The sequence below is a fragment of the Gouania willdenowi genome, chromosome 8 (genome assembly GCF_900634775.1).
Source record: "Gouania willdenowi chromosome 8, fGouWil2.1, whole genome shotgun sequence".
Classification (NCBI taxonomy): domain Eukaryota; kingdom Metazoa; phylum Chordata; class Actinopteri; order Blenniiformes; family Gobiesocidae; genus Gouania; species Gouania willdenowi.
The window spans coordinates 1,462,816-1,487,432 of record NC_041051.1 but is presented as its reverse complement, the minus strand read 5'-3'; the positions used below and the strand labels follow the sequence as shown (position 1 = coordinate 1,487,432).

The 24,617-nt window shown below is 38.1% G+C and overlaps 1 protein-coding gene across 3 annotated transcripts in view; it reads right to left on the bottom strand.

Annotated features, from left to right (window-relative positions):
* The window catches only part of tnrc18 (trinucleotide repeat containing 18), a 117,702-nt gene that overhangs the window by 76,893 nt on the left and 16,192 nt on the right, over window positions 1-24,617 (bottom strand). For all 3 annotated transcript variants that reach the window (XM_028456272.1, XM_028456270.1, XM_028456271.1), the window contains 2 exons: window positions 5,400-5,540; window positions 407-511 (listed from right to left, as the gene is read on the bottom strand). In XM_028456272.1, coding sequence (XP_028312073.1) covers window positions 407-511; window positions 5,400-5,540 — 246 coding nt within the window. The remainder of the gene's footprint in view (window positions 1-406; window positions 512-5,399; window positions 5,541-24,617) is intronic.

Genomic DNA, 24,617 nt, shown 5'->3' with positions numbered 1-24,617 from the left:
GATCTGTATGAACGCAGCATCAGAGCCACAAACAAGGTCAAAGAGAAAGTGAAACTGATCAGTGTGTGTTTATTCTCCATTTATAATCTCACTCATTTAATCATTAACACTCGTTCATTCTTTCCTGCTTTTACTGTAGCAACAGTTTTGTTTTTGGTCTGAATTATGGATTTTAATTCTTCATATTTTCAAAGAACTATTCCTCATTTGTGACGTAAATCGCTCTCCAGTGTCTCTGTGATTGTGATTGGTCTGACGCTGTAATCTCTCCCTCTGTCACAAGAGCGTGCAGGTAACCAGGCTGAAATCAACACCCTTAACCTAGCGTGTTGTAATCTAGATTCGTAGGACAGCTTCTGCTTGATGGAAAATGTTTGGTTAGGTATTTTTATTGATGCCAACCAACCTTTATGGGAGTCAAACAGAGGGTGCTGGGGGAGCGATGGAGGCTCCAGGGGGCCCAGAGACAGGTACGGACTGGAGTACAGGCTGCTAGGGAGAGGAAGATAACCTGAAAGAGAAGAATTACACATTATACATGTTCAGCCTGAAACACTGATGATTGGCTATTAGAGACCAATCACACCCAATGCTTCTGATCAATGTACTAAGCACCAGGGTTGGGCTCAATTACATTTTTCAGTTACAATTACATTTTCAATTACCCACATTTAATTACGATTACAACATTTTTTCCAATTACAATTAAATCACGATAATTTTTTATTCTTAAAGTCAATTACAAATATGTTCTCAATTACTAAAGTTCAATTACAATTAATCCCAATTACTGAGCCTGAATCTATCTATTGATTACCTTGTTAGGCTTCCTAATCAATGAAAATATAGGTTTTAATATTTGTGGTGTCAGTATACACCTAGTTTTTCATTTATTTATTTTTTTTAAAATGATAAAATGTGGGAAGGCTAGATATGAAACATATTTTAATAATTAACTACGTGTAGAACTGTACATAGAACTGTAACATGGTTCAACAGTTTTGCGTTAAATAATTGACAATTTTTATAGAATTTTCGTGGCAATTACAAAGTCAGTTATCTTAACTCAATTACAATTTCATTACAATCATGACAGGATTTTTTAAACTGCAGTTTTGACTACACTAGAATTGTAATTAATTATTAATTACGCAATTACAATTATAATTGACCCCAACCCTGCTGGGCACGTTTACGTTTGATTTTGCTAAATGTTTGCCATGACAACAGGTCAGTTACCATGCTTTAATCTTATATCAAGCCGACCGTGGCTCAGGTAGTAGTGGGTTGTCTTCTGATCGAGAGGTTGGGGGTTCGATCCCAGTACCTGACTATGTGTCGAAGTGTCCTTGGGCAAGACACTGAACCCTAAGTTGCTCCCAGTGGTCGACTAGTGCCTTGCATGTCAGTCCTGTCCCACTGGTGTGTGAATGTGAGAGTGATTGGGTGAATGAGCTGATATGTAAAGCGCTTTGAGACTGTTTCAGTGGTGATAAAGCTCTATATAAATCATGTCCATTTACCATTTACCATCTAAAAGTAAATGTTACATGCATTATCAATTAAAGTATTGGATTAAATAAATTGAGGAGAAACAAAATTAAATAAATGTAATCTGAAGATAAAGGGCAGCATCTAATGAGTCTATGAGTCTTTATTATAATATCTGTATTGTACACACAGATCAGACATAATATTATGCAATTCAACAGCTCTGCAGTAAACTGGTCAGTTTTGAGTTAAATACAAACTGAAAATTGATACAAAGATAGATTTTATCTTCATGTGTTCACTTTTATTAGCAACATTAAATGATGTACCAGCCTTGGAGCTTGGTTAAATTCAGATTAACTTCAGCATAAATTGTGATCTGGATAATTGGGCAAATAGACATATGTGGTTTAGTATTAGTATGGTTAGTCATAAAGTTATGAAGTTAAATGAGATTTTTAAATAAACTGAGGACATCAGAAATACCAGGAAGCAAACTTTCTGCTTTAAGAACACGTGTGTTACTAAAACAAGAGCACTGTGAGAGCAAACCATTATTCACAGATACCAATGATCAGTGATCCTGATCATTGGTATCTGCATCATTCACACGTTAAAGGCTCGGAGGACATTTTTATCCCCATTAATAATGATATAGTCGATCCAAATGTATGGGCATCCCTTTTTTTTTCAAGAATCACGAAAAACCTCTAAGGTAATTGAGAAACAAATCCACCCTAAATTTCATAAAGACTGGCCAATTACCACCCGAGATATGAACCCCGTCTAATCACACCAATGATTAGACAGGGTTCTCGCCAGCGCTGTTGAGCTTAGGGGCCCCGACTTTTCAATTTTACTCCCCTGTGAAGCGATGGCGCCCCCTACGCTCCATTTTCAGCAACGTAGGGGGGCTTTTCGGTAGTTTGTTTTTCCTTTTTTTAATTGGTACCGTCGTAATAATCTGAACAACCCAGAAACACAAACATCAGCTGCATCGTCTATTTAATACATGCAATCTGCTCTGATGCCCCCGTCTTTACCTGAGGACCCCTGCAGCCACTTAGCTGCCCCCGATGCTGCCTGTAATCACCATCCAATATAAATAGAGCTTCAATCAGACGTAGCGTGTAGCAGCACATGAAGCTGCTCGTCATGTTTAAACCTCACCATGGATCATTCTACATGCGCGAACACGGATGTGAATACGTCTGATTGAAACGTGTTCAGACTTAAAAAGAGATCGGATTCATTCTGGTCGGACAGGTTCAGGCCGTGTTCTGTTAGGGTGGGTCTTCTTTTTTCTGCCCGATTAAAGCTCTAATGTGTGCACGCGCATTACCCGTGTGCGTTTGCTTGCTCCAATATTACTGCTGGCCCCACATAATACCTAATTTATATTTGAAAAGTGCGTCTTGGAATCAGTCTATAAAAAAGTTATTTCTTGTCTCTACAGTGTGTGTGAGTATTTATTAGTGGATGACCTGTACCAAGCATGATTAACTCTAAAACTACATTCATTATCACCAATTCAACAAATAACTTTTAGCTTTAAAGTAAGGCTAGAACAAAAACAACAAAAAACAATGAACTTTAGCTTTGCTTCACTAAATGTGGCTTTCAGAGAGTTATAAATTGAAAGATTTTCCATGCACGTTGCACTTACTCGAGCACCACGCGATGCTCCTATGCTGTAAAAAATTCCTGGTAACCGTACCACGGGCATTTGTGGGCGCGCGCGCACCACGGGCGTTTGTGGGCGCGCGCGCGCACCACGGGCGTTTGTGCGCGCGCGCGTACCACGGGCGTTTGTGCGTGCGCGCATACCACGGGCGTTTGTGCGTGTGTGTGTTCGTACCACGGGCGTTTGTGTGTGCGCGCGTACCACGAGCGTTTGTGTGTGCGAGCGTGTTTGTGTATGACTTGCATGTGCGAGCGTGTTTGTGCATGAGACACACTTTTCATTCAGAATTTAAATGTGCTATATAGATAAACAGTTTTTTTTTTAATCTGATCCATCGATTAATTTATTGACCGATTAATCAATTATAAAAATAATGGTTAGTTGCAGCTCTAATTAATAACAGTCAACCTTGTTCACCAACCTGTATTAGTTTAGCCTGAAAACAGCTTCAGCTTTTAGTACGGGATTAAAGATAATCAGAGTAGATGAGCCAATTTTAACGTACATGGTTTTACTTTAGAGCTTGTAACACATTTAGCTGCTGTTACAGTTATGTTCAGAGCAGGTAATATTGGGTTATATATATATATAGTTTTACTTAAGGATCTCCATGTGTACTATAATATAACAGTTTTCATATCATTCGTGCAGTTCTTAAGCCATGTGTGTTAGAGCTTACACTATGTGCACTTCAGGGATAAAAGCTATAACTAATGTCTGCCCAGAGACTTCAGCTTTTAATAACTGTAGCTATTAATAAAACCAACTAGCAGGAATTAAAATACACCATTATGGCTTAAAAGATTGGAATCGTACTAATGTGGAAATGCGTTTAGGCTGCATGGAGATATTTACTGCTTCAGCTTCTGGTCAAGTTCAGCCAAATTGAAACCAAGTGTATTTTAAACACCAATATGCTGAATACATATGTATTTGAGTATTAAGTAGTGCTGTTGATTATTTCCTAGTCCCACTCTTCACATTTTAGTTAAAGTATTTTAATTTTGTGCATTTACTTGTAAAATGTCAGTATGTTCCATCAAAGTACCTCATTTAAATCTGAAAAGCACATCTTAAATCAGTCTTTTGAATCAAATATTATTTCTAGTGTACAGTATAGGTGGGTGAGTATTTATTAGTGGAGGATCTTTACCAAGTATTAATAACTAGGGATGTCCCGATACAACTTTTTCACTTCCGAAACGATACCGATATTGAACCGATATGATATCAGCATGAATCATACATACTTTTATGACTTATTTTGTTAGAAAAGGTTTGATCATGTGATGTCACTCAAACAGAGAACAATAGTCAGCAACAGTAAGTATGAGAAAAACTGACCCATTTATTATTAACCAACTGGTTATATACATTTTAACCTTCATCATAATATCTACAGTATTCAACAATTGAATACATATAATATATATCGGCAATTTTAGATGCAGTCCTAAAAATTCTGATATTTGTTTTCTGGCTGATATCGGATCGATATCCAAAATCAATATCGATTTAAAGTAAAGCTGGAACAAAAAAACAACTTTAGCTTTACTTCAGTAAACTATACATTTCTAAATGTCCCACGCTACGATCCCCCTATGCTGTGGTGAGAACCCTGCTTTAATATAAACTAGAATTATACGTCTACAGCCTGAGCACAGACCGTCTACTTCCTCATCATATGGTGTTTAAATCGATAAGGTTGAATAAATCCTTAAATGATGATTAAAGCATCAGCTTGTTTTTTGATCAAAAAAGATGGTCGTGTGTCCTCTGAGCGTTTTATAAAACATTTAGTGCTGCATCCAAGCATATACAAAAAGTGTTTTATAAATAAAGTTTTGTTTGTTTAAAAGAAGCACAGATACATAAAAGACCAGAGAAGTGGGACATCTGAGACAGAATCAGCAAACAGAGACAAAGTGTGTATGGAGAGAAAGCCCAAGTGATTATAATAACAGATCATTGGTGAGAGTACTGAAGAACGTGAGGCCCATTTGGGAATGAGCCTGGAGCCAAGCTACCAGCTCGGGGACAGAAATGGAACAGGATCCCAGCAGTGTGGTGAAAGCAGAAGAAGAACGAGCCTCGTGGGCATTGGACAGAAGCGCACTGTGAAAAATGTCATCCAAGTGTGATGCTGCTCGTGTCTCTGACATGTGCACTGAGCCACAAACAGAAAGAACGGACAGGAAGTGGAATGCTTATTCAGGTGATTTACCTTCGTGGGCATGTGAAGCCCAGAGCTGAGCCATCTGCAGACTGCTGGGATTGGCCGATCTGTACGTAGAGTCAGAGGTCAGGGGGGAGGAGCTTGGATAACCTGACAGGAAGGGACTGGAGCCTGTTGGTAAGGCATCCCCTACAAAAAAAAGGATAATGACTGTCAGTCACCTCAATAACCACAAAACCCCAGCAGACTATTCATCTCTCCACCCTGCTGTCCTCTTTCTGTGTCTTGTTCAGGTGCAGCGAGTTCAATCGATAGCGCTGATGTTTCTCTCTGAGGCCGTCTGTTGTAATCACATTATTACTGAGTAGTCGTGCTCTCCATTTCAACAACACCAACCACACAAAGACTACACTCAAAGAAGGGTCTTTTAATGTAGCCACAGACAAACAAACCCACAATATTCTCTACAGGGAGCGCAGTGGATCAGTGGTTCCTAATGTTTCACAGTCCTGTACCCCTTCAGACCTTTAACCATGTACCCCCTACTGCTACAACATAATGTAATGCAGTGTTTCAACCATGGAGTCATGACCCAATTAAAAAACACTGATTGAATTAAAGTATTATTTAAATGTTTTAATTAGGGTCCAAAGGCCTGAATGGCAGAAGGACCCCATTGTAATTGTTCTTTATTATTATTCCATCATTCGTTTGATCGCTAATTTGACCCCATGAGCATTGCCCGAAGTGTCACCCAAATTGGCACCTCAAGCCTGGTGAAAAATTTGATCATTTGGAGAAATGGCAAAAAAAAAAAAATTGATAACAAAATATAATGCGATGGAACCGGAACCGCACAATCGGCAGTTTTGACCAATAGCTACGAAAGTATCCACATATATTATTGATCCCAGGATGAGCAAAAAGTTACATTACAACCACGCCCAAAACACAACAAGAAGTCAGCCATCTTGGGTCAAAGGTAAAAAATGGCAAAACGTATTTGCGCAAACTAGTCTGAGGAGCTTCATCCGATTTGCTTCAAACTCAGCCAGAACACTTAGCACCCGATGCTAATTTTTGTTAGCACGACAATTTCAAAATTGACGGCATTTATGGTCATGCTCACTGTTGGCAACATTAGCACGCCATAAAAGAAAAATCTATATAACTCTAAAACACAAAGTTCAAACTGCCTCATATTTGATACACATGATGACTGTCAAGCCCTAAACAAGGCTCAAGGTGATAATTACCCATCATGCCTTGCATTCTCAGAGGGCGCCACTTTTAGAGGCATTCGACGCTAACAGCTCTAGTGGAAAGACGATATGTCGTGTTGACTTCAAAATAGTGTTAGATGAATGTAGACAGATAGGAGCAGGTCGCTGATGAAGAAAAAACAGCATGTGGTCAGTGGGAGGGGCCTATAATGTCACTGGAAAATCCTTTGCCATTTCCTCGCCATCACATTCTAAATGCTGTATTTTGCCTGTTTTTCAATGGATTTGCATCATATTTCTACAAATTGACCAACATTGGATACACAACATTAGGTTACTGACCACGGCCACTTCTTCAGACCCTACGACGCCGCTTCTTTTTCAAATTACAACACCACACACACAAAACAATCTTAAACAACTGTATTCTATACTTTCACTTTTTCAAATAGAAATCTAGCTCAAATAAAAGGCAGTATAAAAATATCTGAGCTGGTGCATCTTGTCACTAATCCTGGCAACAACAAACATTATCAAAAGCTAGTTTTAGAAAGAAAGAAAAAATTAAAATGAGTATATTAAAGCATATTTGGCTAAAGTGAAAATGTTTGTTCTTAATTTGTTTAATCTCGTCTCAGATCAGCAGAAGGTGTAGTGTGTGTGTGTGATTTAGGCTTAGTTGACTCGTGTTCGTGATTGTGGTCAAAAAAGATAAATAACGTAAGAAAAAAAATTCTAAATGATTATTCTGTGTTTGGATTAATGTGACTAATGCAGGCTTCCAAAATCATGTGATCAGGAAGAACCAAATGGCTCATTTTATATGGTTTATTTATTAATTCATAAACTGAATAGTCTCAGATGTGAATGCTGGGCTTCGGCATGCGTAGCATAAGCCTAAAAATAACCATCGGTCTCGTAAAACATGTCGCGTCTTTACATAATTATTTCATTTCATTTTATTTATTCTTTTTTCATGGTAATGCAACATAAATTGGTACAACAATCCAGCAAACACAACAATAATACATTCCATGAAAAGAAGAACAGGAGAAGGATGAAAAAAAAATCTTATAAACTCCTCCCCCATTCTTAACAAAAACATTATAAATTAGATGGCCTCAACGATGCCAAAAGATAACAATAGCCCAGAACAGATGTAATCAACTTTCGATTTTAACAATTTTCTCTTTTTATTTCTCAATTATTATAAATGATTTTGCTAAAACAACAGTTGTTGTAAATTTAACAATTTTCACATTCATCTTTATACAAGTTAAGTATGTGCTGTTTATACTTATATTTGAATTGAAGAATATTTGAACAACATTTTAGATCATTTTCTAGAGAGTTCCATTGTATCACACCAGATACTGAGATTTCCTGCAAAAGGTTGTTTTAAGTCATTATTTCTTCTGCTTGTCTCACTGTTTACAGTAAAAAGGGTTTGAAGTCCATGCGGTAACAGACAGTGTTTTGCTTTATGAACAACTAATAAAGTTTGTAAAGCAACCAAGTCCTTCAGTTTGAGTAGTCCTGACCTCAGAAACAGTCCTGTGGTATGCTCTCTTGGAGCAACTCCATTAATTATTCTTATATTATTCTATAGAAAAGAAATAAGGGCGTTAAATTAGTAATATAAGAATCACCTCATATCTCCAAACAATACATTAAATATGGCAAAATAAAGGAGCAATATAGAATTCTCATTGCCTTCTAATTCCACATAAACTTTACTTTACTCAAAACACAATTATGGTCTGTTTTTATTGGCCTTCCTTTGAAATCAAGCCCCGCCCTCTCAGATTAAATCCACTTTAGACCTTTGAACCAGTCCTGACTCTTCCAATCTCAGCTGGAAGAGGTTTCATGTTTAGCAAAGTATCTTCCCCACAGTGCTGCACACTACCCGCCCATTACTGCACAACCATTACCTGATAAACCCAACCATGTGTGTAGGGGAAAGGGTGCTGTCTGTATATGGGCAGAAAGGGGGGTGGGACCGTGTGTGTGTGTGTGTGTGTGTGTGTGTGTGTGTGTGTGTGTGGGGGGGGGGGGGGGGGGGAATCCTGTGGGAATTTATAAGGCATGCTGAGTTTGCCGAGTTTTCCTTGCATCTAAATCAGTACATTAAAACTGCAGTCCGTCAACTCCTAAAACACAAACACACACTACATTGAAAAGCTGGATTCAGTATTGAATCAATTAATCCTAGAAGCGTACACACACACTTAGAATGTACTGTGCCTTATTCGCTGCTGATGCACATTGACTGTGTAAGTGGGACCTTCCACACCCCTTTCTGTTAGACACACGTCTATTAAAGTCACTGTGAGTATAAGAGTGTGTGCATGTGCATGAGCCTCTGTGTGCAACGCATCGCTGTGTGATCACTGACATGTGCAAACACTTGTGTGTGGGCTTGAGTCAGAAACTACAGGGGCAACGACGTACGTGCAAAAACATGCCAACCTCCATGTATGAATTCACATGTGCACTCCACTCCCACCCGCACGCCTACAAGCACTGTTGGTAAACAGCACAGCAGTGAGATGTTCCCTTTGAAGAACAAGTACCTGTGTAGTAGTGTAGTCAAACACATAACACCAATGCTTTCAAAGCAGCTTCTCACCACGACCTGTGGGGGTGGATGCTTTCAATGAACTACGGTAACTACTCTCCTTCTATGTTGACTACTTTCCTTTAAAGGATGGTGTCCAAGTCCAAATCTAGAGCTGCTCTCTAAATAGTGGATGTAAAAAGTCACTTTATATCAATCAGATTTAAACAGTAACAAAGATGCCCACACAACTGTTGAGTCCAATTGTGGTTTGATGCAACAACAATGAAGTCGATCCCAATCTGACATCTGTCTAATATCAGCAAAAAAACAAGTATCAGATAAATTGGCCTGCATATAAAATATGATATATATATATATATATATACTAGGGTTAGACCAATATGGATTTTTAGGGCAGATGCCGATACAGACTTTTTCCATCAACCTGAGCCGATGATGATACTACTTTTGCTCCCTCAATTTACAACATAAAAATTACACATTGATGATAACAAATGGTATGAGCCTCAATTTAAAAAAAAAAAAAAACTAACATTTATTGAAATTAACAAAGGTGAGGTAGAACAACACCAAGTAAAAAATATTTCTGCGCTCTGTAAATAATGCGGATTGGTGAACGCAACAGCCCACATCGGCCAATGTATCCGTCTATCACTAATATATACTGTACATATTATTTGTGTCCTTCAAATTATTTTTTTCATTTATTTTCATAAATCAGGGTTCTCACCAGGAATTTTTCACAGCATGGTGATCGCGTGGCGTGCGAGTGAGCGCCACTGGCATGGAAAATTTAGAATTTAGTGACTTAAAGCTAAAGTTGTTTTTATCTTTGTTCCAGCCTTACTTTAAAGCTAAAAGTTATTTGGTGAAAAGGTGATGATGAATGTAAATATAGAGTTAATCATGCTTGGTATAGATCCTCTATTAATAAATACTCTCACACACTGTAGAGACAAGAAATAACATTTGATTCAAAGACTGACTCCAAGACGTGCTTTTCAAATTTAAATGAGGTATTATGTGGGACCAACCAAATGTATTAACATCTGTGAGCACATGTAGAATGATACGATGTAGGGGTGTGCCAAAATATTGATACAATGATATATCGCAAAGTTTCGTCCTCAGGTAAAGACAGGAGCATCCGAGCAAATCGCCTGTATTAAATAGACGGTGCGGCTGATGAATTTGTTTCTGAATTATTCAGATTAAAAGAGTTAAAACAACCAGTGCACACCTGGAAGTCCCTTTCGTATCCAAGCAGGCAACAAGTTTTACGACAGTACCGATTAAAAAAGGAAAAAACAACAGACACTCAACAGCGCTAGTGAGAACCCCGTCAATTATAGAATACTCATATTTAAAGGTTAAAATTCATGTAAACCATTGGCGATGAATAATGGAGTCAGTTTTGTCTCATACCTACTGCTGCTGAGAATTGTTTTCTGATGTGGTGAAATCACTTGATCAAACCGTTTCTGACAATAGTGTGTATGATCTGCGCCAATAACGTATCTGATCTATATACACAAAGATGCAATCGGTATCGTGACACCCCTAACTACAACTCAACTGCTTTCCCTGAAAACTTTGATCTATGGATTTTCTTTGTGTAAATCTGTAATATAATATACAGATATATTGAAAATTAAAATGTGTCCAGCTGCTGTTACTACAAATATTCAATAATAAAGGTAAATCTAGTAAATATGGATGTAGCTATATCTAAATCCCACAATTTGGTTTAATCACTGTAACCTCACAGTACAATAATTATTGTGATATTCTGGGAAAGCTCAAAGTTTTACAAGAAGGCTAAAATAATAACAAGAATGATGACCATTGAGAAATTGTCTGTTCACCATTTTGACTGTATGTATTGTCATACTTTAGATTTATAACAATATAAACAGAATACTGCCTAACAGATACAATACTTTAGCTAAAATCTAATCAAGTCAGAACACTCTTAAAGTCAACACAGGTATAGAAACAGTCTAGTAACAATAAATATAATAATAATAATATTTAGACATCCATGCAATCCTTTCGTTTACCAATGACATCTTTCAGGAAAGATATAGATTTATATCTGATGGACTGATCTACAGTCAGGGTGAAGTTCCTCATTCATTCATCCATAAATAGGCTATAGTGAGGCTGTCAGCATCAGCAGGAACATACTACAGTAAACAATGCGTTCTCATCCCAGTGTGTGTGTGATAAATAGAGGTCTACTTGAATAGCAACAAGTGTGTGCTGTAATAAAGTTTAACTGATCAGAGCGCTGTCCGTTTATCATTCAATGGATTCATATCATAAATAATCTCATGCTTTTACACATTCACAGTCTGCAATTCGCTGCACTAACACTGTTGCTCTTTGCTGTTATCATGGCTTTAAATTCATTATCTTTGTTTAACATCATAAACTGTTCCTCCATTTTAAAGACGTTCGCTCTGCAAGGTGTCCCATTGTAGTGATTAGTCAGACGCTGCTAGCTCCACCCCTGTGTGTGAACACGCACATACCAAGGCTGAAAACACTTGGCTTAAATTGTTGTTATCGACCTCCGTAGGACAGCTTCTCTCTGACAGGAAACCTTTGGTTAGGTGAAGCCCGCTAACGGAGCTAAATCCATGATATAATTATAATTACAATGTTTGTTTGACACAGTCTGGATGCCAGGTGGTTGTTTAGTGGCTTCTCATGTAGCTTGTATTTCCAGACGAGTAGCGCACGGTAAACTAGCAGTGTTTGCATCAAGTCAAGCACTTTAAATGGTTGTCCAAGGTTTTCAAACAATCCTTAACATAATAACTTTATTTAATCCTAACATTTTCAACCATAGTTAGAAAACACAATTTAAAATTGTGACAGCATTTTTTAGTAAAGCAGAGCAACCTTGTTTAAAGATTAAATTGCAGATTTCTTGAATAATCATAATTTGATGATTTTTGTCCTTTTCTTTTATAATAAAAAAGACAAAGTTATGTGTTTTGCTTTGGTTTATAATCATTTTCACAGAACTAAACTAAAATGGTTGTTTTAAAAGGAAAACTTGTTCAAATAACACTCAAGTGAAAAACCTACTTGTCATAATAAAAGACAAAAGCAGTTTGTGTTTCACCATCAGGTTTAAAAAGGAAAAGCATTACTTGTGCCATGTTGTTTAAAAACAATCCATCGTTCAACATCAACAGATTTCTGGCAGAAAAAGAAGATCCATCGTCTGCCCTGAGATGAAAAACCATGTTTCATTCAACAGTGCAGGATGACCTGGGGTCAGCATGTGAAAAATACATAGAATTTATTACTAGTGAATATACAGGCATCTCGTCTCTTACAATGTGCTCTCCGACAGGTCTACAGCTCTGCTGCTGTCAGCTGCCTTTGGGAAAGTTATGGTCCAACGCTGACGTTTGCATTTCAGGGTCAGCTACAAATCTGCCACTGCTCTGCATGTCTGTGTCTGCTGCTGATCACACTTAACAATTAACACCAGCTTGTTTGATAGCTAACACTGCATTTTTCAACCATTTTACTACTTGTCTGGGGATGTCCATGATCCACGGGTTGAGAAGCTCTTAGAAAGACGTGACACATCTGACTGAGCTTCAGTGATGGCTGCTGAATTATTGACCAACTGAGCCACTTTTCTGCTGCTTCCTGGTGGAACAGTTGCAGTAGTTGTATTTGCTAACTGGGACTGAAGTAAGGACCAGTCATTGATAGATGTTAGGGCTGCTCAATGAAGTTTTGATTATTACACCCAACGATGACAAAAATTACATAATCGAAAAAAACGATTATAAAAAATATATATATATATTTTATGTGTTTTATTTGCTAAATAAGACAAACCCACTTTTTCGGACATCTACAAATAATAAAGCTTGACACACACGTTATTAACACTAACTTTGAGTTGTTTAATCCACGCACATACAAGCTCCTCCCCTCCGCCCCGCCCCTCTAAAAGCCAAAGCTAAAGTTGTTGCTAGTGGAAAACGCTGGTAAACAATCAAGGCTAGTCATTTTCTCTACTATGGAACACTTTGGGTTTGATGATGAAAACCTAGAGCAAAGACACATCATGTGTTTTTTTTATTTTGGGCAAAAGTGAACATATTTGATTTAAGTGTTTGAAGGATTTTATTTATGTTTAAAGAATATGTTTTATGTTTTTTTGTACAAAAAATAAATAACTTTTTGGTTGATAAATAATCGTTTGAATAATCGTGATTTCAATTATGACTAAAATAATCGTGACTATTATTTTTTTCTAAAACCGAGCAGCCCTAATAGATGTTAACTTCTCGTTAAAGATGTCGATACCGCTTTTGTTCAGAATGAGTACGAGTAGCAGTACTCAGATTTGAGTACTTATCGATACCGTATTGAATGAACCTTTTATTATTTAACTTCCTTTGGACAGTTTTGTGGTTTGCAAGCTGCAGTGCACTTTAGAATTGTCCACAGCGCGTTTCCACTGGTGGTATCGACTCTACTCGGGTTGCGTATTTCCACTGGGAAAAAGTACCTCCTCTGTGGTACCTGGTGCTGCTATTTTTAGTACCTCCTTTGTTGAGGTTCCAAAAAAAGTAGCCCTGGTTTGAAAATGTGACGTAGGCACAAAGCAGACACTGGGTCGGTTGATTGGTTCTGAGAATCATCACTCCTCCTTCTTTCCTATATACTGTGTGTGTGTATATTAGAGTTGTCACGATACCAAAATGAGTAACCACGATACTATACCAGACAAAGTACCACAGTTCCAGGTAATATCGCGATACTGAAGCTTTTTGTTATTATATTTTTTTTTATGAACTGAAATGTATTTGTACAAGTTAGAAATACTTAATTACTTATAGTGTTGTTTGGTACATGATAAGAGTACATGAACAAAAGCATATAAGCAATTAAAAAAAAACAACTAATAAATGAAGTTATATTTAATAATAATTAATAATAATTTATATGGTTGAAATTTAAAAAAATATAAATAATTAACTTGGGATAACAAATCCACTGTCTTTAAATTTTTTTTAAAAAACTATTAGACAATAAGGCTTCTTCTCCAACATAATAAACCATAAAAGATAGAAAAAATAATAAACAGGAACTGATTCATTGAGAAAACTATATTTGTAAGTATTTCCTGGGTGACATCACTGGTGTTTTATGAGACTGGATGTGATCCCTCCGTTGTATGTATATAATTTGTAAATATTGTTTGTACATTGTAAATATCTCCGTAAATAAAAAAAATTTAAAAAAAAAGTGTTTCCTCCTTTGGCTCCTAAAGCTGGTGACAGCGCCTGCACAGTAGATTTCTTATTGCTTTACAGTCTCTGCCTCGTTTGAAGACAAAAAGTTCTAAATGGGACTTTTGGAGATTGGTTTTTATGAGCAAAATTAGTGATGCCACTGACCGGGCCCAGTGCTTCTGCCATGTGTTGTCTCATGTTTGTGACTGTAAGCCGTGCACGAGTCCAGGCGAAACAGAACTTTAGCTTGTTTGTTTGTTATGAAGCGAGTTTCCGTTGAAGAGGAGCTGTCGGCAGATGGGTGGACCCAGCGTGCAGAAACTATGACTACTATCATATCCCCAGACGTCACCAGTAACAGGCAAACAACCAATCATTCAGCAGCTGTGGAGTGCGGTTGCCATGTTGGTATGTTTTCAAGTAAGTGAGTTTAGACTGTGCAGTGAGAAGCCAGGAGGAGAGTAGAGGCAGCTGCTATGTAGCAGAAACTGGTACCAGTAGTATCATAACCCACGGTAATACCGTCCTCTAGAATTTCTGGTATAGCAGGAAGCGTTACAATCTGGCACTCCTGGGTACCGTGGGTATTGTACAACTATAGTTAAAAGTTTATGAATTGATTCAGAATTGTGCATGATTACAATCGCGATTCTTATCTAAATCAATTTTTCGCCCACCCCTACTGATACCGCTAATGGAAACGCTCCATTACTAACCACTAGTACAGTGCCCGTCGGAAATATGAATTCATGTGGGAGCTTAAGTAGAGTTAATTATGTCCAAATGAGTATATGTTTGAAGGTTGAATGTACAAAGAGGTGTATATACTCTGTAGTGTTATAAAGGGTTTATTATTATTTACAGCGATTCTATGGGACATGAACATGTTGTTGTTGTTTTTTACTCACTTTTACAATTTGTTTGGTGTATTTTTCTGTAATGTATGTTTTTGGAGTCATTTTGTGTGTTTTTTATCTTTCAGTTGTCTTTTTGTACATTTTCTGTTTTTGGTTGCCATTATAGTGTGATTCTGGGGTCATTTTGTGTACTTTTTGTATAAATATTGTTTAGTTTTTTGTTTTATTTTATTCATTTAGGATATTTTTATTATAAATAAATAAATACCTTGTGTGTGTGTTCTGTGAAATATTTGAGACGCTGATAACCAAACTACATAGACATTGTAGCACCAATCAGAAAAGTAACAAAACTGCACAAAACAAAACGTAAAGCTCCAAACTACATGAGTGAGTAAGTAAATTAAAGTATTATCTATTCTATAATTTTGTACCTTTGAACCGAGTGGTCAGAGCTTAGCTTCAATGTACGGCACCACAGATAATCTACAGTTTTCCAGAAGGAGAATTGAACAGGTTGGAACGTTGTCTGTAAAAGACTCACCAGTGGCTGATGGTTTCAAACGATCTATTCAGAGAGCTCTATGTTTCGGTCTAAACTATCTTCTTCTCTATCGCTCGTGTGTTTACAGTCTGTGTCGGCTTGGCTGTGTGCGCAGCGATTGGCTCTGGCCGCACACGTGACTCTTGCTCGGGTGAGGAGCTTTGTAGTGAAATAGATATAGATGGTGCGCTAGCGCCCCCTCACACCCTGAGGTCAAAAGCTGAATAGGTTTCATTTCGGGGCCGTCCAGAAGTGAAATAAAATTAAAATACATTTTGAAATGACCAAATTACTCCAAAATAACAGATACACACATTTGGGGTATTTGGAACCCGTTGACCAAGTTTCAGGTCCAACTCGCATGCACACGCACACACCTTGCGCTTATAGGTAGATGAAGATACACACATTGTTCAATGATATTGTTTAAAGGCGTAATGACAACTTTTTCACTTTCTGATACAAAACCAATATTGCAGCCTTGAGTATTGGCCGATACCAATATCAATCCAAAATGATATGAGCATTAACCATCATACATACTTTGAACAGATATTTTTTAGTGTGGAAGGTTAGAAAAGGCTTAATCAATTGAGGTCCAAAAATATTAAAACTTATATTTTCATTGATTAAGAACCCTAACAAGGTAACAAAGAGATGATAGATATTAGTTTTTAGTGTATTTTACAGCTGATTTAGGACCTGTTGTCATTAGAGATGCTAACAGAAAGCTAACACAAGAGGAAAATTCACTTTTATTATGTTATTTATTCCAGGCTTAGTAATTGTGATTAATTGTAATTGAACTTCAGCAATTGACAACGTAATTGTAATTGACGATAAAAAATAATCGTAATTTAATTGTAATTAATAGCAAACGTGGGGCGGGGTAGAGCGTGGAGTGACCAGGCGGAGTGACAGAGTCATCAAACCTGGGACATGGGATGGGGAAAAACACTCCAAGCTGAGCGATAGAGCGTACACGTGCAGCACATACACGATTCCACACAAAACTTCAGAAAAACAAGCGTTTAGCTACTTTAAACTGAAATGGTCAATGGGGACGGGACCCAGATAAGCAAACTGCTTCTCTCGTCTCCCTTTTCGGCATGTACAAAAAATGTTTTAAAAAAAAAAAAAAGTGAATGTAACCATGTCGGAAATAAACTGAATAAATAAATAAATAAATAGATAAAAGACAAAATGAGGAGAGAGAGGAGGAGGCCAGCAACATTGAGCTGCTTCCTGTACCACAGAGAGAGAGGGGCAGTAAAAGTACACACACACACACACACACACACACATCATTTAGTTTTATGGCTCACCTTAATATCAGATTCCCACACATTACATTACCCAAACACTCGTAATAGTGCTGTACAACCACGTTACATAACAATTACCCCATAATGGCAAATGTTCACAACACTACATTTTAAAGGGGACACATCATGCTAAATCCACTTTTTTAGCCCTTAAATTCATTTTGTTGTATATTTAGAGTGTTTAGAAGTACAAAAAAGTTCTCTTCAGATGCTCCGTTGATATTTTTATATTCTGTTTTGGTTATATTTTTCAATCTGTTTCTATTTTTCTATTCTCTATTAGGTTTTTGAACAATAACATCACAGTATTTGCAGCAGAACTGCCAAATTAGGACATCGACTCCAGGCCCAACACTTCAGCAATCCGCCATTTTTATTTCTCGCTTTTATTTTGTAGTCCAAGCTCCAGGATGCAGAAGTTACGAGAGGATAAGTCAAAATGTTGGGTTGTTGGATGTAGTAACCCACACGCTTCATTACACCGATAAGACGTCCCTGTCATTGTCTTGTTAGCATTAGCAGTTGCACCGTCTTCATATGTTAGCGCTGTGTGCTCGTTTTAGATCCTTGATGATATGGCCTACGTGATTTAATTTAAGTCTAAAATTTTCGTTAGTCATTTCATTTTGACGTTTTTGTCTCCGAAAAGACTGTATTAAAATGCATTTTGTGACGTTAGCTTGGCGTTATCGTTAGCTCGGTGCTTGTGTTAGCTCACTTGTTAGGGTTCTGCAGGTTCATCATCATCATTTTCATCTCGCTCCACTGGGTCAGACTCTGGCTGGAACATGTAAGGCTGGATGGACAAGTCTAACGTTGTTGACATTTTGTAAATAACCTCTGAATAAAAAGTTTATGCTCCGCTACATAGCCGTATCTCTTCTATCAAACTACAAAAATGGCCGAACAGGGTGGAGTTGAACCGAGTGTCACCTGGAGAGGGGGCGGGCTATGATGTGTCTCATTTGCATTTAAAGAGACAGCACCAAAACGAGTTGCTCTCAGAAGCACATCAGAAAAGGGGTAGAAAAGGGGTGGAGCTATAATAATGAGGAATTCAGACCCAAGCATTGCAGTTCTGCTTTATATAGACCACAACTGTATGATTTATATGTAAAAAGGAAGGATTTAAAAGCATATGTCTCCTTTAAAGTGCACTAAATGCAGCAATCCCAGGGCTGAAGGGTCCGCTGTGAAATCACAAGAACCGGGCTGATGCACGCACACGCAGACGCACACGCAGACAGAGAGATAATCTAAATCAGGGGTTCTCTACTGGTCTCAACCCTTGGACCCACATTTTTTAGAATTCAACCAATTTTAGTATTTCAAAAATAGCTGTTAAAAACACACATATATAAAACATTAAAACCTTTTGCAAATATATCTGTAGTGATCATCAATCTGTACTTCATACAAAACTATGGTAGGCCAGTTAAGTCAACTATTCACGTGCACACACGCAGCTCAATAAAAAAAGGGTGGGACCAAATTCTGTGCCATCAGAGAAAGTTGGTAGCATCACTAGAAAGGTTTGCCCTGTTAAGTCAAGCAAAATGAGCATTATCCTTTAATAATGCTCAAGGTTGTTCCAGTTTTAGTTGGAGGTCATCATTGGTTTCCTTCTCTTTGAGTGAATACACCAGTGTCTTTCCAACACAAACAGAACTATGGATCACTCTCAGCCCTACAACCACCGACAAGCAGTTTGACTCAATGCACGCACGCACACACACACACACACACCCGGGTACAATAATGAAGGTGGGGAAAAAGGAGGGGCAGAGAAAGCAAAAACATTGAGTGTGTTGTTCTAGAAACCACACACTGAGAAGTAGCTGAGAAGGAAATGTTTTCCTCAATGTTCTGGAATTGTGCTTTCATTGCTTCCCTCCCTCTTTTCCCTTTCAGCACTTTTCCTTCCTCTACCTCTTTCACAACTGCATGCCATCCCACCCCATTTACACACACACCAACACACTTGCACTCCATTTAGCTCCCAGTTCACAACAAAGTCAGCAACATAAGAACAAGTTGCCAAATCACACGCTCTCTGACCTCCAACACGTTCAGACCAGCACAAAAACCCCTGTGAATGTCAGGGATCCATTCTAATGGAGGGGCTTCTGCTAGTCTGGGTGTTTGCATCACATGCACAGGTAATTCTGCACAAGTCAACATGAAAAGCAAGGCTTGTGATTAACGATGCTGATTTCTTTTATTTTGGGGGATCTGCGATTGACCAATCCTTGCATAGAAAACCGATCTTTTCTACGTCCGCAAAGGTGCTAAAGTCAGTCATAAAGTCAGCCACTGTCCCCTTCTGCTGTGAGATGACTGACAGGCCCCGCCCACCAGGTCATGTGTGCATGTGCCCGCATGCTTGCTACACAGGATAACAATAACACTAGAACACAGTTAGCTTAGCATGTCTACAGTTCAGCAGTTTTACACACAAAAAGAGAGCAAAGGATCGCAACGTGGAAATAAGTCTTGGTGGAGCTGCAAACAAAATGTTACAACAAACCTTATTCACTATTTAAAAAACCACCACAGCGCTGAGTATGCAGCATTTGAAGCTAGCAATCAAGCTAATGCTAAAGCTAAAGTTAGCAGAGCAAAGAACCGGTGTCTACAAGGAAATGATGGAGTTAATGGATCTGATGAACAACCTTCCACTAATGAACAAGTGACTGTAATAAGTGTGAGAACAATGAACCATTCTGTCGTTATCCTTTGACTTATGAAAATGTTACACATGCTGCACTTTATTATTTCTGTAGAATGTTTGACTTTTACCTTTTGTCCTGTCAGCTGTTGTAAGTTATTTTTAGATTGACATTTTTATATTTAAATATCCACAAAGCTGCTGCATTTGGACATTTTTTTTATTTTTGCACTACAAGAAAACCTAAAACTCAGGACACTTTATTGGTGCTATAAGAAGTTTTGATAGTGTGTCCTGTAGATTATTATTTTATCATCTACCTCAAACCCTGTGATTTTATTTATTTGTAAAACCAAAATACTGCTGTGTACTTTACTTTTGGAAAAGAGCTGAAAACAGGTCTGCAGTGGAACCTGTTACACAACGGAACTGATATAATTTAGTATTTTGGACAACAATGCTCTAAACTTTTAATTCATATTTGAGATAACTACCTCATGTGCAGTTAAAACAACAAGTTTGTATTGTTTCATGGATATTGTCCAATGTTTTACAATAAAATAAGATTGAGACATTCAAGGTGTTTGCTCTGTTATAAAAAATAATCAGAATCAGCAGGTCAGGCTTTAAAATAAATTTGGTGATTGGCCTACTTGTGATTATAAAATTGCTTTTTGATGCATTCAAAGGTAATTCAACCAAATACAGCAATAGTGGAAGTGGGTCCAAAAGCACCAAAACACTGCTAAGTGTGGTGCTAACACCGACACACACTCACTGGCCACGGTTACATGATGTTTTTTTAATTCAGAATCATTTATTCTGAAATAAATCACTCTGGATTAAAGTGTTCTGCTTTGTGTTTACATGGAAATAGTAATTCCCGAACAAAAACTAAAATCAAAATAAAGGTAAAAACAGTTCTCATGTGAGGTGTTCTGTGTTATAACCCACAATAAAAGGTTTGTTGTGTGTTTTCCTGCTAGACATGATATACGTCATGTTCACCCCCTGTCCAATCAGAGCCTTCCCAACTCCCAGACCTAAAGCAGAATTAATCATGTTTTCCATGTAAACCTCAGTTCTGGAATTATTATTTCCATGTAAACATGAAGCAGAACACTTTGATTCCAAATGATTTAACTAATAATAACTCGTTCTGAATTAAAAACCATCATGTAACAGTGGCCAATAGGCATGTAACGATTCACTCAACTCCTGACACAATTCGATTCACGATACTGGGTTCACGATACGATTCTCTCACGATTTATTTTACCAAATGGGACTGTAAACAAATTTTCCTTTATTTTTTGGGGGGAAAAAAACTAGAAAATACTGTGCTATTTTCCTTTTATATTTCATTGTCAAAAGAATCTCTTGATAAACTATTCAAAACAATGCAATTTAACTAAAAACAAATAAAGGAATAATACAAATGAAGAAGAAGCCTATTAATTTAAATTTTGGTTTATAGTAAACAATGCAAAACTACATAATAGTTATTTTCTTTTTAAAAGTGCAACTGAAAATGTATTTTGTGCCTTAACAATTGGACTTCAAAAAAAAAAAAAAAAAGAAACCAGTCTGCATTGTATTTACGTCAGATATTTGTTTGGACCAGCAGAGGGCGCTGGCAACCCAGTGGTCAGTTGTCATGCAGATATCCTTGCAGTGAAGAAGAGATGCTATGCTAGCAGACAGAGCTAATAGAAAAACGTGTTTTTTACAGATATTCACGTAATATTACAGATATTCTTTCGGTGCTAAAGGGGTAATGCTGCGTTCACACCAAACGCGGTTTCTGCGGGACTGTTCGCGTCTGTCGCGCGAAACCTTCCGCAGGATTCGCGGGATCATAAAATGTTTCCCTATTCGCTTCATTCGCGTCTGAAGCGAAGCTCCGCCCACCAGACTCCCAAACGGCGACAACCAGGCTCTGTTTGTTTCCACCATCAACTATGGAGGACCCCCGTTAATTCACTGCTCCTAACCTCGGAAGGAACGTCGGCTTTCCTGGCTTCACCAGGTTAACCAGCGCCACATCCAACTCGGTGAGCTTCACTGACCGCTTCAGAAGCTACAGCTGGATGATGACTGCTTCCAGCGGTACCTGTGGATGACCAGCGCCCGATTCGACGACCTGCTGGGTCGGATTGGCCCACGGATGTCCCGGCAGGATACCAACTACCGGAGCTCCATCTCTGCAGCCGAACGACTGTGTGTCTGTCTCCGGTAAGTTTCATAAGCAACCGAAGATGCCATGATTCATCAGAAACATCTCTTAAATACACAATAAAGATAGATACTATATTAATCCCTGCTTTATTATTGTTTTTTATCATAAATATATTACAACTAAAATAAAAGTTAATCATTATAATAAATGATTTACTATTGTTATTTTTTGTCCTCTGGAGACCTATTCTGGAAGATAAGGCTTGTTTCATTAATATTTATTGTTTTTAACTCTTATTAATAAATCATTATTTATTTACTACTGTTAATTATTGTCATCTGGCAGATAAGGCCTGTTCTCTCTAATCTCTCCACCTTTTATGCACACGTAGACACACCCACATTATATATATCTGATTATCAATGATCTGAGCTTTTCTATGTTGTTCACTGTGCAGGTATCTGACCAGAGCTAACAGCTATGGACGAGAGGTCTTCACATCGTACTTCTCTGCAGGAGCCGTTCCATGGCTAGACATATTGCACCAGCACACCCAAAACGACTATTTTAAGAGCCAACCACATACTTCTATAGAGCAAACTTCCTACTGTATTAACATGTGTATAATAAATATGGAAGAATGGGGAGAGAAACGTCTGTCAGCTTCATTTTTAAACAGAAAGAAATATTCCAAGAAACCTCACCTCTGAAATTAATTAAAGGCATTAAAGGTCTCACAGAGAATCAATGAAGAAACTATATATTCTTGTATGAACAAAATATATAACCTTGATGTGGTGTACACATAGCTGTTAATATGCATTGATAGAAATAAAAAAAAGCAAAAGTACACTTCAAAATGTGTTTTTAATCAACAATTCTGAAAGAACACCATGTACATTAACAATATAATACCTCAATTTTAAACAAACTATTTACTTCAATATAACACTTACATAATAAACAAACTAGTATAAACAACTATTCACAATGTGGTTCCTGCCATGCAAAGAGTCCCGCCCACCCCAGCCCATCCAGCCCAATCAAAAACCTCATTAAAATATTCCAAATTTAGTGTTACCGGATGATAATCAAGAAGTTTAAAACTTTGAAATTTAACGTTCCCTAAATTCTGGTGGCACTTTTTGCAGGATAGGAAGCAGGTCTCTGAAAAACATCTCATCCTCAGTCAGAGCTGGTGGTGAGGAGGTGGTCTCCTGAAGGTCTGTAGGATAAGCTGCTCCACCTCTCTTGGAGAGCCTTGGCTGGACCTCTTCTTTGCTCTTTTTCCTTCAAAATAAACAAACATTATATATATATAAAATAGCTTATCAAGTCACTGTTACTTAAATAAGATCATAGATATATTTTAATTAAACATTAAATTAGGTAATGATCAACATTGTCATCACTGATATGCCAAGCATTTATAGATACATTTTATTTATAACAGAATGCAAAACAACTTCTGTCATGTTCATATCAGATGGTTTGGCTGCACTTGTTTCTGCAGGAGATGCTGCTGTAGCACCATCACCATCATCACCATCTCCTGCTCCCTGAGCACCATCTGTTCCCCCTCCCTGTCCTTCTCCATCACTCATTTGATTGTTTACCTCTGAGTGACAGCAAACACAATATATGAAACACATTACTATACATTTTAAATCACTAAACTAGATTTAGACCCCCCCACTAGAAGAAGTGGTACATAAAGGCCTGAATATTAACCTGGTATATATTTCTACATGTCTGCACTGATAAACAAACCTCCAGTCTCTGATGGGTGACCATACTCTGTGGTCCTGTCTTCCTCAACCCTCTGCCCCATGTTGCTGCTTGTCTCTCGCGGTGAAACAAAGGGGTCGATGAAGGACATGACCACAGGGTATTTCCACCGTTTGGATGTTCCTGCAGCTGACCCACTACGGTTCTCCTGACTTTTTTTTCCTCTCATAACCCATAAGTGAAAAAAGCTGGTGTTAGCGGCTAATGCTATCATTAGCTAATGCTATCCTCGCTCACTGCCGACTTTCAAAGATGAAAACTACAGAGAGAACATTTACCTGCTGCTCCACCTCCTCGATGATTCTCCTCCACACCAAATCCTTCCTTGTCCTGGTCCTGGTTAAAATAACAGGCCGTGTCATACAGCTCCCGGTGGTCACACACCGCTACCATTAGCTTCTCCTCAATGGTTGAACGGGTGAAAATACTGGTTTCCGTGTTGCCTGCCTGACGTCATTGCCAACAAGGACTCTGATTGGCTTTCGCGCCTGCGCGTCACGCGAAACAGCCGCTGGAGTTCAATATTTTCAACTTAAGCGAACGGCAAATAATGCGAAAATCGGGAGCGCGCTTGCCGCAGCCTTCGCGTTCAACGCGCGAAACAGTCCGCGCCGCCCCACCGGCAAATAATTCGCCTCCCAGCGCGTCTAAACCATTGACTTTGCACGCGCATCTGTTCGCGTGTGCCGCAGAAACCGCGTTTGGTGTGAACGTAGCATTATGAATCCTTTATGAACATGTTTAAGAGTAGAAGGCGGCCAGAAGGAAAGTAGTAGGAGATTCCGCCCGCCGCCTACACTTTTAGACGAGAAGGATATATATCTG